The 14,869-nt window shown below is 43.3% G+C and overlaps 1 protein-coding gene across 1 annotated transcript in view; it reads right to left on the bottom strand.

Annotated features, from left to right (window-relative positions):
* INSC (INSC spindle orientation adaptor protein) overlaps positions 1 to 10,848 on the bottom strand; it is a 157,424-nt gene extending 146,576 nt beyond the window's left edge. Inside the window, exon 1 of the mRNA XM_009635378.2 lies at positions 10,587 to 10,848. Within this exon, the coding sequence (XP_009633673.2) occupies positions 10,587 to 10,848 (262 nt within the window). The remainder of the gene's footprint in view (positions 1 to 10,586) is intronic.
* Between the last annotated feature and the right edge of the window lie 4,021 nt (positions 10,849 to 14,869).

Genomic DNA, 14,869 nt, shown 5'->3' with positions numbered 1-14,869 from the left:
ATTTGAGTCCAATCTTCAGTTCAGGCGCCTGACACCCTCTCCCATAGTAAGACTGTGGCTGTTTTTACAGCTTGCCCCCTCCCGGGTGGCCTTGCTCACCGGTCCTTCTGCGAGTGTGCCAGGCAGAGCAGCCTGGTCCTTGCACCCACCGCAGCTCCATTTGCACCTCTTGAGCCTGGTGTTGTTGGGGGGAGGACTGTGCCTGCCAACCTGGGCCAGCAGAGTGTTTGATTTTTCTTGTGCCTGCCCAAATGCGGTGCCAGGTCTAAAAGGATGAACAAAACACTATGATTTAGGAGTCTGTCATTTACCAAAAGTCCTGTGCATTTATGCGCTCAGCGCAGCTCCCATAATCTCAAAACCAAGGCTCTCAAACCCTACCTTGCTCACAACAGTGAGGAGCCTGCCAGCATTTCCATGCCTTATCTCTGCAGTGGACAACCCCTAACAGACAAACGGGACTGATGTAGCTTGTTGTTAAACTCGGCTGCCAGGACCTAATGTTGAATACAATTCCCTATCTTTCCAATATCCAAAATTTAGGAAAATAGTCAGGGCTTTGTACCTACACCATTATTAATGTCTAATTAACATCACGTTTCTTGCTGGCTGGCTATCAGCCTCTATTACACCAGTATGACACTGCCTTTTAAAATGGAGATGCTTTATGGCACCTATTGCTTAACTGTCTTGTTCTAAAATTGCCTGGTCTCCAAAATCCATCCATTTTAAGGAGTTCCTGAGATGCAAAAAGCTCTGGATTAAGATTACTGTTCCATTATTGGTCAGAGTGTTAATTTCCTTCCTGTGATATCAGGCTGCTTATCATTTTTGACAACACATTTAATTGCTGTTGCAACCCCCAGAGCTTTTTCATAGGTGCTGTCAAGATTATTTTGATTAAAATAATATCTATACAGAGGTTAATGAAAACTGGGAAAAAATTCCAGCAGGAGTTTGTCATCCGCCACTCTTCTTTATTGGGTTCATAAGACCAAATTTCCACAGTCCCCACAACTCATGGAGACCAAGTGGGACTGGGAAAACACCCCTGGATGGCTTCCACGGAGCTACAGCTCCAGCTCACCCAGTTTGCCATGCAGACCCAGAGCCCTTTCCACAGAGTGACCGTCAAACAAAGTTCTTGGTATTCGGCCCATTGTCATTACTCTCCTCAGAAATACTAATGACCATGGGGCATATAAAATTTCCCTCATTATGTCAAATGCTACTTTGATAGCACCATAGATATAACCTGGCATCACCTGTACTTCATCAAAGATAAGATGATTTAGTATCAAGAAATGCATTCCTTCTTATATGTTTTAAAAACAGCTAAATGATACCACATGTGGGAAGCCAACGCTTCCAACAGCAAATGCGCTCAGACAGACACACCCGCTACAAGTTTTTCTAAAAGCAGACCAGTCTCCGCTTTAAATAAATCCTGCATATAATTAGACAAATCGATATCTATTGAACAACTTTTTTCTTTTTTTTTGTCAGTAAGCAACCCTCACTTAGTACTAAACCATATCTCTGCAAACTGTTAATCTAGGAAATTACAGGCTTCCAGTCAAACCAGCTCAGTTTGTTTCTATGTATGGTTACAGTCCTCAGGCTTTGCAGGCTCTTTCAGTAAAGCTTCCTGCAGTAACAGTCACATAGTGTATAGCTTACTCATTACTGTTTCTTATTCCATTTTAAATATTATTTACTGCCTGCCTGCGTATCTTTCTTTGCGTATAAGTGACAACAGGTGCATCAGTCACCTTCCCTTCAGCTGGGCTGGGCTGCACAAAGATTAAGGCAATCCAAAGCAATGCCTGTGGAGCCAGCTGGCTATAATTTCAGGCTCCTCTTCTAGCTCAGCTACTTGTCTCTTCTGTGCTCTCTTTTTTTGTGTCCCACAATCAAATCACCACTACGAGTTGCTTTTTATTTGAAAAAAAAAAGGTCACCTCCCTAGACCTCTGTTCCTTGAATGCACACCCATACCCATTGGAGAGGAACTGCAAAGTCCATATCTCTGTACGAGCAGCAGAACTAGCAAAGGTTGTTTTCCTGGAATTTCCATGCTGCTTATTATACTTCCTAATCTCGGTCGCTTACCATGTCCCAAATTATGCCCATTACGGCTCCCCTGCTTCCTTCTGCCAGACTCCTCAAGCCCATCTCTAGATCACAGAGACTGGCAGTTTCTGTAAACGAGAGCAGCTAATTCCTCACCTTCCCTTTAGTAGGAAACCACCTTGGGTCTCACCCCACTGGATGCTGACTTTGATAAAATTTGTGGGAACTTAGTATCTCTGAGATGCTGGGATTTTACAGACTTTCCCACTCACATAGCTGTCAGACATGTCCTGCTACTACCTGCAAAGCGACCGTCCCATTGTGAGGATACGGAGTATGAGTGACAAAACTCACACTCCATTCTGGAAAGCAGAGCTCTGGATGTCGCGGCGTAACACATAGAGCTGGTTGAAACTTCTGACAGGCTTATGACTGAGTTATGTAATGCTCATGTCAAAAACACGCATAAACTGTGTATTAGTACAAAAAACAAATGGGAAACAAACTGGAAGGGATCCCTTATGAGGTCAACATTTCTGCTCTTCGGCAAGGGGAGACAGAAAACCGTGGCCCTACTGCAAATAAGGGCAAGTCAGTAGGCACAGCCAGTAGCAGAGATATTTTCATGGAAAGTTCAGCCAGATGACTGGTTCAAGTTGCATCTGAACACCTCGTATTCCCCCCATCCTTCCTGCAAGCATAAGTCTTGTTCTCTCTGCTTCACATTTGCAATTCTGTTAGTGGGAACACTTTTTAATGTAAAGTTGCCAAACAAAAATCAGCCTTGAACAGGAATAATTAGAGCAGGTTAGAAGACTAAAGCTATGGGAACAAAGTGAATTATACAGCAACTTTTCTGTAGCTGTGATTTTCTGCGGGGGATGCAAGGGATCCTTGTTCTCTCTCACTCACTCTCTATCGGAGCTTGTTCTAGTAAAGGGACAGCATTGTCGCTCGCTCTCAGTCTCAGATTTGCTCATGCCTTTTTTGTGACTGTGATGATGCCTCAAAGCCTTTTCTATTAGCCTTTCCCATTATAAACCTTCTTTAGCTCATGACAGTGCAGACGCTTTCTGGTGTAAGGATAAAGGAGCTCTTCACTCCTCACACACTGCAGTGATTCTGATTACTGGGAGGATATTTGAAATGTAATATTGTGAGGAGAGGTGTAATTATGTCTGTATTTGAATGGAACTATTCTAAGAGGCTTTGCAAAGGCAGACTTTCATGGCTGCTACAGGCCCTTGGGGTCAAGCAGTTCCTTAGGAAATAATCAGGACCTGAAAATGGTCTGGTTGTTTTTTGGATGCTTGGCAAATTCCGCCACCTTCTCAGGAATCTGGTATTAATTGTTCTCATTGTAAGCGCTCAGGCTGCTCAGTATGCACTGGCATCGACACCAGCACTCCTTAGCACGCCTAATGGTACCACCAACATGCTGTTTTTTTTCCTTGGCTAATGGATGTGGTCGCATCCTGCAACTGCATTCACACACCAAAACCTATCCTTTCTGCTGAGCCTGGATTTCCTTTTTTCTCTCTTTCTCATTGCATCCAATGCAAATTAAATAGCATCCCAAAATCTGTTAAGATAAGGGCGGATTTCTTGCTCCATACAGCTTGTAGCCAGAACTGGCCTCCCAAAAACCTGGAAGGGGGAAGAAGCAGAATAACCTTCCCTCTTTGAATTCAAGGTTTGGATTTTTAGCCCTTCCCAGCTTACCTCTTCCTATTTTATTTCTGATACATTCTCATTTATGCATGTTCTCAGTCCCTGCTTAGCCTTGCTCTGTCCTGCCCCCACAGCAATGGGACTATTGGCGGTGCCTACAGTAAGGCACACACCAAAGCCCTTACATGATTGCCACTTTAGTTTACTCTTAATCTTCTGACTGGAAAACGTGAGCTTCCTTTCTCCTTTTCTGCCTTTTTCACATTTTTATTCCAGCAACGTAATAATGTAAAATGTGTTGTACAAGCAAGGGCGAAAGCCACCGCCATTAGAGAAACTCAGCTTTTCACTCCTCAGCCAGCCTGACCTACCCCAAAAGCACTGAGGAGAAGGCCAGGTATCTGCGTGCTCTTCACACCTGTACCAGCACTGTGGCCCAAAACAGGGAGTTTAACAAGGGGTTTGCTGGGATAGCCCAAAGTCATCTTTTCTGAAAAATCTTCCCATTTTGTCTTGTTTATGGCCGCAGCACTCAGCCTGGCTCTCTCGTCCTAGTGAGACCTGCTGGACGCAGAGCCTATTTGGAAATCTGGCATGAGGAATGGTCAACCAGTTTTTAACATCTTCTTTTTTGGAAATACTACCAGTCAGACTTAAGCAGAGTAGAACCCTCTCAACATATATCTCAAGGGAGGAAGAGATCCGAATTTGGGCTTAAAATATCAAGTCCCCGGGGGGGGCGCTGGCTGCAGGCAGCATCAGTCAAGCATGGGCTGAGAGGAGTGCCAGTATTCTCAAGGGTCATTCCTAAGGGATTTCCACGAGCTTGAGTTACAGTCTCTCGGAAACACATAACAGTATGCCCAAAAGCAGCCCAGAGAAATGCCACAGAAATCACATAACCTCTACCAAGGTCAGTGTTAATGCAGCAGTTGAACGTCATGGGTCTCGGTAACCACATCCAATCATGCAAGGATGCCAGAGCCGCTGGAGTCCTTCCACAAAAAAAAAAATGAGTAGTCTCCATGTTCTAATGTCCTCCATCACAAGACAAAATCAAGGCTTTGCCATCCAAAAAAAATAAGCTGAATGGCTGGGTGGCTCATGTGCAGAAACATCTGGGCTGGATAGGGAATAACACTCAGAAAACAGCCAGCGAGTGTCAAAAGTTCAGACAAGCAGTAACTAAACATCATCCTACTCCAGCCCTATAGACAAAGATGCCACAAAAAATCAAGTCAAAAATCGCAAGCCAGATCGCAAGGAGAAGTCATGAGTACACAACTTTTTAGAATAAATGGTTTTGCAGTGAAGCTCCCTATAAATTATGATCTCTTAGAAGTCAAGCTCAGAGAATAAAGTGCCAGACCCCAGTGTTGTAGATAGCTCCAGTCACCAGGCAGGACAGAGGAGGCCTGTGACAGTGCCAAGGCATAAATATATATAATTTCAAGGAAACAACACTAGAAATTTTCCATGCCTCTGCCTAGCAACACAGTCTTACCAAATGGAGCTAGCAAAGGTGGCCTGTGCATCTGCTATAGGAAATGCAAAGACAGCAGTCTTCTACCATGTGAAGTTGATAATACTGTGTTAATCAAAACCTGCAGTTTTAGGACTAACAATGTATCAGTCTCCTGCAAATTACTATCAGGAAAAAAAAATGCCTTTAAGCAGAGTCACATACTCCCATAGCCATACGCTTAGATATCCAGTAGCAAAGCAAATATCTTTTTGGTTTCTTACAACAAAGTATCAGATTTTTTTGCTAATTTTTACTCTAGGACTACAAGGCAACCTAATAAGTTTTACTTTCCCTTTAATGGACAAGAAAAACATTGTAATAAATTGTAAATGATATTTTTTAAAAACATTGGAGGATTAAAAAGTCAAATATTCTGTGACATTTGGTGGTGAAGCAACATCTGTACCTTGTTCTCGGGGAATTTCAAGTAGTACAACAGCTCTTAGCAGTAACCACCATCAGAAGGAAGCCAGACATCTAAAATGGGATATCAGATGAGTTAAATTAATCTGCTTATTACTATGTACTTGGATTTTATAATAGTATGGTGTTAAGAAGACATTATTTAAGACATGAAGTCACATGTGGGGAAACTTGAGTACTCCAGCTTTTCCTTGACTCACTATTGCACAATTCGGATGCTGCCCTGACTTACACGCTTATGTCCTGTCTACCAGGTTTTGCCTCGTTGAGTACACAGTACAGATGTCACTCAGTGAGCAGCATTTGGTAACTCCTCAGCCCTCATGGCGCTGCATGTTTCTCAAACCCTATGGTATCACCCACTACTTTGCTCTTGGATTTGCCTGTAGCCCTCATCATTACCGCATGCAAGCCCAGCACAAATCTGAAACGGCAGCATGATTCTCCCTACCAGTGCTCCTCTGCCATGAGTGGATACCAGCAATCAGACTATTATGCAGTAATTTTGAATGTTTTATTGCTTCTACCAAAGTTTGTAATGGGGTTTTGAAGAACAAACTTTCTTTTGGGAAGATGGGAGGGTTGGATTCCAAACTCATTCTATAGAGGGGTTTCTTCCCTTTCCCCCACCCCCGATGTAATCTTTTCTCCAGAGCTGTAGCCTGAAACGCTGATTCACTCACCACCACTATCAGCAGGCTTCAGCAGAAACTCCCTCCCAGCACCATCCACAAATAAAGCTCCAAATATTTTTTATTTGAAAGGCGAGTTCAGTTTTATAGACACAGTTGGCCTCACCATCGTAACTTTCTCCACCCCAGCTTCTCTGCCTATGCTGGACACCCTCCTTCAACTTCCTCACTCAGAACGTTAACACATGACTGATCATTATTAAAGCGTGACAGCAGTAGGAGTACCGCAACTCCAGTTACCTACCTTTTTGATGAGGCTGTACAGTTCCTCAATTTCCAAAGGCCAGCTGGGAAAATACTTCATGGGCTAAAATTACGTTATTGGTAGGCACTGTTTTTTGGAACCAGCTCTTTGTTGATGTATTCTGCATTCCTGTATTTGTCTGTGACTTTTGATTTATTAGGAGGCATCATCAGATCTGAGCCAGCAAGCCTGATGTGCTTCTCTTTAAAGATGTGTAGAAGTCCATTGCTTTTCAGCAAAGCACTTGAATGTGCTTTTAATTTTACGTCCATGGCACTGGACCATGCCCTTAACTGTTTTTCTGGAATTAGATTGACTATTTCCAGACAAGTAATGGACAGCTACCAAACATGGTTCCTCCAGTTCATTTATACAGACATTCCTTTTTGCAGATGCCTACCTGGGCGAACAGGTCAGGTGTACCGCACAGGCAGGCCTGTGCCTTCTGCTGCTCCCGTCTCCAGGGGTGTTCACTGTAATAACTCCTCTCTCTGCATCATTCAGGACCCAATGAATAATTCAGCGGAGTTTCATTACTCCAGCAGTCCTGTTGTGTTTACTGGAATACCATCCCCTGGTTCAGCACCCATCTGGCTTGAGGCATAAGACCTGTGGAAAATGTAGCAGTTCACAAAGGCTGGAGGGAATATTTTCTTTCTTCTGCTGGAGTCCTACAAATTCACGGTACCTTTGATTTTCTGTTTGAGAGGGAAAGTAAACTGACTTAAGGAACTCAACATAACTAATCGATATGTACATCTTGTCTCCTGTACAGACTGTGGCCAAGTTTGGTTCTCTCACTGGATTATTTTGAATTGAAAACAAAACACATTGGAATTTGGGGAGATCTTCCAATGAGCAGCTCAGGATGCCCTGTTCCTCTTATAAGTTTAGGATCAGCCCTGTGAACTTTATTATCAAAATGCAAACACAATAAGGCTTGGTCTATACTGCAAAAAGTCTGCCAGTATCCCTCCCAAGCAGGTATTCTACTAGTAGACACATGGATTGTGCTATAAAACACAGCAGGGTTTCACTATCACAGAAATACTGTGTAAGGATGAAGAAAAGTTACCAAATGTTTTGACCAGACCAGCTTGGCAAGTGAAAATCTGAAGTCTACGGTTATTGAACTCGATAGCAATGCTCCTATGCCTATGAACTTACCTTTGACCTTCTCCATTAAAGCAGTTATTAGTAGTTCCGTATTTAATGGTTAATGATAGGAGCTCCTGCAGAATATAGATTTATTACTAAACTATTCTGGATTAAAAATGGGAAGCATATATTAACATCTTCATTTAGATCAATAGCAACACAAATAATTCATTTTCCTTTAGACCATCTGCAAAATTGATAAAAATCCAGAAAGATATTTCTGCTTTTCAGTCACTTCTCTTCAGAAAGAGAATAAAATCAGTTTGAACTCAAGTAGCGAGTACCATTTTATGCGAAAAGCACAGAAAGTTACTCTGAGTCACTCACACCTCTTGATAACTGGGTTATACCAGAGACTTTCTGTGTCTCCTATGCCCTCTAGCTTCTAGAAGGTGTATTTACCAATCACTCTCCTAATTTGAGCATGTTTACATGGTTTTAAGTTCTATGCAGTCGCTAAAAACTTACTAAAACAGAAAGTGAAATCCCTTCCCCTCTCTTCTTTGCAGACATAATTTTTACCTGAGACTGAAACAAAGACATGAAAACATCTAGATTCTCATTTACATTAAAGGCACTTCATACTCCTGTGGCAATATAAATGGGCTTTATAGGTACACATTATAATTATATTAATTTAGGGTCCTCCATGAGTGCTGTAAAGGAGACTCAGCTCACCTGAGAAATGCCACCTTGAATTCCAGGAGTTGGATATACTGATCTTGAGAAAAACAGTGAGTTGTGAGACATATGAGATATTACTTCTGAGTCTGACTTAATTACAAAGTTAAAGAAGGTCATTAAATGTTATACAGCAAAAAAAGCACCCGATGTACAAATTACAGTATTTTCTAACCAGTACACTGGAAGCTGTACTTTGGGAAGCCCCATCAGGCTGAGTTTCTGATTAGAGAGTAAAACCTCGGGGGCAAAAAGGCCCATAAAAAGAGATGAGCTTGGTGCCCATAGCTAGAGATCCCGCAGCCTGCAGGAGAAAGTGCTTTCCTTGCACAGTTTAAGAGGGCTGATGGAGCATGGTCTGCCTAAAGCTGGCTGGCTGGCTGTGAGAGACAATCCAAGTTAACTTTTATCTCGAAGCATCATCAAGAGCTCCTGAACTAGAAGTGTATTTCACCTGCCAAATCACTAACATTTGTAAGAGGGCTTTACCTCAAATCCTCCCTGCCATACCATTAGAGCAGCACCAGTGGCAGCCTATAAAGCACAGCTTCTGCAGATGTTGCAAGGAATACCCAAACAAGCAATAAAAGTTTTGGTGAGGGTAAATACTGGTGATTACAGTGAGAGAGAAGTGTCAGGAACCCTGAGGCTCCCTGGGCTGTTATTCCTTCTGTGAGTGGGATGCTTTGGCAACCTGTGATACCAAAGGATGGGACACAGTGCTATGGCTTATAGTTACCAGTGCTGCAGCCATAGATGCTGCTGTTATAAGGTGGCATCCCATCACCTTTCAGGAAGTCACTGAGATAACCGAATAGGGACACTAATCCTGTCAAGGATTTCGGTCACAAAGATGTTTCAGTTAGTTAAATACCAAATGCTTGTGGTTTTAAAATACACAGTTATAAAATCAGTGCTTTGACATCCCCAAGGAGCAAGATAACACAGAGCTCTGCCACTGCCTAGTGGAAAAAGGTACAATATAGACATTTTGTCTCGTCTGAGAACCTTAGTTAGGAAAGAGAAGCAAAAGGCAGCTTCACATAATGCAAACAAAACTTTTGCATGCTGAAGTCTCTAACCTTACCAGGAATACGCTTGAACTAGAAATAGCTGATGAATAAAGTTTATGAAAAAATCTTCGACGTCACTGTCAACATACATAAAGCGCATGACATGGCTTGGTCTCTGATCTGCTTACCTGGAAGTCTTTTAAACGAAAACTAAGGCAGTTTTCATTTAAACTCTGCGATTCCAGCATTTGAAGGTCAGATCTACTTCCTTTTCCCATTTAATTGTCTGCTTCTATTACATTAAGAACACAAATCAATATTTGTTTTTGTAAATAATTTAACTCTTAGACAGTATCTTTAACTATAGAATGATAAAGAAAAATTTTCCAGCTGAGGAGGAAAGGACTCCTTTAACTAAGAGTAAAAACCTTGCTTGGCAAATATACACACACTCAAAAACGTCACAGCCAGCATCATCTTCTTCAGCCTCTCTAGGAGAAATGACTTGCTAAAAAGCATCTCTAAGCTACTGAGCCTCTTCCACAGACAAAGCCTGCCTGTCCACAGGAAAGTCACCGCATGGGTATTGCCACCCTTCCCCCTGACGCGCTCGCTTGGGATCCATTTGCCGTAACAGGCCATTCCTACCCACCAGTAATAATAACTGTGTTGATGTTCAATATACAAACATGGTTATACCATGAGCTAATAATGGAATTATAAACTATCTACGTAACTATTTTAGGAACATATGTTAATTAGAATAATTGGCTCCCTCCACAACAGGAGACAGTGAAGACCTAGAACAGGCTTTCGAGCATGTCAGCAGAATAATGGGCAAATTAATATGGCTGACATAATTGATTTGGACTTTCAAAGTGTTTGCAAAGCTATGAAGAAGCTATAAAGACTCCAAATAGCCATAGGACAAAGTTCTTTCATGGAGCAGAAATGGCCTGAGAGGGAGCAAACAGAAAGTAAGCAAAATATCTGGTTTTCTAAACAGCAAAAGAAAAGTGTTCCTTACGATCATGATTTATGACTTGCAGCAAAGCTACACAGGAAGAGAGCTGGCTGTGCAACAAATACAGGTCAGTGGGACCTACCAGATGGGAACAACTGGGGTCCATGGGCCGTCTCCGTCAGCGCTGGGAGAGGAGGAGGAGGCGCCCTCCAGCACACCCAGCACTCTGGGCCACAGCTGCTGCAGAGGGGACGGGAGCTGGTGAGAGGCAGCAAAGCATCACGGAGCTGCACTCCCGCTCCTGCTACTGCAGCCTTGGCTCCTCGGGAGATGGGCAGGCCACGCAGTGGGAAGCAGCCTTCACACGCTCCTCTCCTGGGGCCACGCAGAAACACCTCGGCCATGGGGCAAGGCTGGGGCTCCAGCCTGGAGGAGCAGAAGTTATCAGTCCCCCCTCCTTCTTTCCTTCCTTCCTTCCTTCCCTGTGGAGGGGCTGGAGCACAGCCTGCCTCTGTGGCACCTGCCAGCCCTACAGCAACCTGCCCTAAACCAGCCTGCCAGCCCCCAGCATCGGGGACACCCAACCTGTCTGACCTGACTGACAGAGCGGGCTTCAAGATAAGAGACCACCAGCAACACTGGACGAGAGCTGTTAGGAAAAACAAGGTAATGCACTGAAAACACTAATCTGACTGTCCTGTCAACTGTGGCCTCTCGGGGAAATGCCTGGGGTGTCTGGCAGGCAGCTCCCAAACAAGGCTGCTCACTGCATCTGCACTTTGTAATTACATAAATTGTTTAGTGTTTAAAGCCCTCATTGCTTCCTCTCCTCTGCTCCATTCCAAGGCAATTTCTTTTCTACAGCATATGCTGCCGTCTCAAGCGCTTACATTTGCTGGCACTCTTGGGAGCAGTCACCCAAGACAACCTTGGTAGGGGTTACTCCACACTGCTGTACCTGTGTCTCCACCATACATGACGGTCACCTGCAGGTGACCATACTCCTTGCCATGTAGTCTCCTCGGAGAAGACTGGCTTGCGGACTCTCAAAGAGCAATTGGAAAATCAAGCAGAGTTCTTGCGTATATGATATATGCTGTAGTTCATGGATACTGAATAGATTAAAGCAATGTCAAATTGCCTCATGTGCTAATGTGACAAGATGCTATTAGGAAAAGCCATTTAAAAGAAGAAATGTGACACAACAGAAGTAAATAGAAAAGCCAAACCAGCAAGAGTGTAATCAACTTCTGTGGACAGCCAATATAACTGTAATGAAGAACCAAGTGGGATCTGTAAATATTTCCTCACACACTGGGGGGGGAAAGAGCCTGCCCAGAGGTACACATTCCAACTTTTAAAGGCATTTGCTTTTGTGGGATTGGTTAGCTGGGATCACACCTCAGGCCCAGCCAAGAGAGTAATTGGTGCGAACAAGAATTGTGATAAAGCCAAGAACACAGAAATGCTGCAATGATTCTTATTACTCCAAGGACAGATCAGAAATCTCCTAGAGAAAGTATTGCAGTCACAGAATCACAGAATGGCAGGGGTTGGAAGGGACCTCAGGAGATCATCTAGTCCAACCCTCCTGCTAAAGCAGGTTCCACCTAGAGCAGGTTGCACAGGACATCATCCAGGTGGGCTTTGAATATCTCCAGAGAAGGAGACTCCACAACACCCCTGGGCAGCCTATTCCTGTGCTCTGTCACTCTCAAAGTGAAGAAGTTCTTCCGCATTTTCAACTGAAACATCTTATGTTTCAGTTTGTGCTCATTGCCCCTTGTCCTGTTGCTGAACACCCCTGAGAAGAGTCTGGCTCCGTCCTCATGACGTCCACCCTTGAGATATTTGTACATGTTGATGAGATCCCCTCTCAGTCTTCTCTTCTTCAGGCTAAATGTTTGGCATAAATTATAAATGGGAATTATTTGCTTTCTGAAAACAAAAAGGTATCATACTCCTTAGACATTTTCTGCGAAAGAGAACAACTTTAAAAGGCGTAAGGAGCACCCAAAGTAGAGGACAACTCTGTGCAGAACAGGGGAAGGATGTGGTGCCTTTTAGAACAGTGAAGAGGCAGCAAATGTATGCACCACGTGGAGCCTTTCCAGTGGCCAGGGCAGTGTTCACCTGACTGTCAGAAGCAGCAAGTGTGACCAGCTGGGAAGAAAGTTGCCAGCATTCAGCGTGGGTGAAAATCAGGCTTGAAATGCCCAGTTCATTTCTAACAGGTATTCACCTGTTCTGAGATAGTTCAGTCTAGAAAAATGCACAGACCCAAATTCTCCAGCATGTTTTAAACTCTTCACCTTGTAGAGGTGTTCAATCTGCTAATTAGACATGACAATGCTGGATTAGATAACCAATACCAAAATTTACTACTGCCGGCTATAAGTTGCTTTTGGCAGTGTTCAGTGTCAGAAGCAATAGCATTAGCTCTGCTCCTTTCTCACGCTGCAGATGATGGAAGCTTTCAGGAAGATGAATTAAATTTCTCACTAACAGAAGGAGAAAAAAGGGATCTAAATATCTGGAGAGAGCCACAGGGAAAGTCTGCTTAGGTTCTTTCAAAATTATGCTCTATCAATACATGCAGTAATGTCCTGGTACATGAACCTAAAACTCAGTGGGATCCAGGAGCAGGAGAACATCTGCCCTTTGGCAAAAAGCACATAGCTGAGCAGCTCCTGCATCTCTGGTTTGGCAGCTGCAAAGGTCCATGGGGACATATGTCGGTATTAGCTCCTCTGTTCTCCATCACCCGGTACTACACCAGCTGGCCCGCACCTGCTGACACCACATGTGGTGTCACGGCCCTGCAGGGTGGCCCACAACAGCCACTGCATGTCCCCTCCCCACAGCCCACTCAAGCAGACGAGCAGGTGAGTTTGCCACATGGCATCAGCCCAAGTGGCTGCCCCTGCTCACCCACACCGTGTCCAGCTGGAAGCTGCACCCACCAGCAGGACAAAAGCAGGAGCAGGTGGGTAAATAACTCACCTGAGAGGGATCCCTGTGTGCTCTCACTGTGCTTATTCACTGGCCACAAGATGGTGCTTTTTTACTTCCCATCAGCTCAGAGCAGAGGATTGGGCAAAATTCATAACTTTTCCTGGGCCCACATGGTGCTCGTGTCTATATTTGTACTGGAAAACCAAACCACTAGAAAATAATCTGCAAAATCAAAGCCCCAAAACTCTGTAATGACATGAAGACAGTCTACAATAAATTACCCTCAGATATTTCTTTCTCAGAAATATCTTCCCCTTTTGCCTTTACTTGCAAAGTACACTCCCAAAGCCTTTATTTGCACACAGCTTAAAAAAATCCACCCTGATTGTTAAAGAAAACACACACTGACAAACATCTAAAAGCAGCAGAACCAAACTGTAGCCATGATGATACTGCCTCGTAAACAAAAATACAAACCCTCGTGCATGACTGATCTGTAGTGTCTTGGCTGACTGAATACTAAGTAACTCAGGTTTGATGCCACTCACACATCATATTTTCCATCAGCTTTCAGCATGCTTAGAAAGGCAATGTAATTAAAATGGAAAGATAAGTACATTAGAAACCATACTTTCCCTTATTAAATGCTAATTCCAAAATAGATTTTCTCCTGGGGTAGAAGTTTGGGGTTTATTTAAGAGCTGACAAGTTTGCATAATATTATCAAGAACAGCACTTTTAAAAAATGGAAGCAATTTCTTCCACTTGTTCACAGTCAGTCAAAGCAATTGACAAGCTTCTAGTGGCTCTGCAATTCCTTCTACCATGGTCACTGACTTAAAATTTTAAAAAATTAAAATATTAGTGTTTACACCTCTAGTTTTGTCTTGTTTCAATAATAATCTGCTTCTCCTAAAGCTCTGAGCAATTCAGTTTTGTGGTGAAAGGTTTCTATCTCTTCACACTCATGGAAAAGGATGTAAGGGTCCTCACCTTTTTTCTTATTTGCCCTTGCTTTCATAGTGCTATGGCCCTCTGTTCTTTACAGGCATATTTATTTGGTGAGCGTATTGCATTGCTGTGCAGAGAGAGCTCTTAATGAGAAAAGAGGCAGAAGATACAACAGGAAGAGATCTTGAGATATGAAGGTACATATTTCTTCCTAAGGGAGAAAAAGAAACCCAACAAACAAAACAAAAAATGTGTATCAAAAGTTTCATCTGACCTTCCTCCATCCAGGACAATGTAAAATCCAGCACCAAGGTTACTAGAATCTGTTTTGCATGTTAGGTTTGTGATTTGGTGTAGACTATTAGTCTGAGGAAGTCCCTTTGGCTGACGAGAAAAGGCATGGCCTTGTTACACTGAAAAGACAGACTAATAGTTTTTAGAAAAGACGGACACTTGGGCTGCCATACAATTAAGGTGACACAGCCTCAGGTGTCTCTCAGCAGAGAATGGCTGTAAATG

This window comes from Egretta garzetta, unplaced genomic scaffold, assembly GCF_000687185.1.
Source record: "Egretta garzetta isolate BGI_Z169 unplaced genomic scaffold, ASM68718v1 scaffold133, whole genome shotgun sequence".
Lineage (NCBI taxonomy): Eukaryota > Metazoa > Chordata > Aves > Pelecaniformes > Ardeidae > Egretta > Egretta garzetta.
The sequence above is the reverse complement of the archived record's forward strand: the minus strand, read 5'-3'. Positions and strand labels throughout refer to the sequence as shown.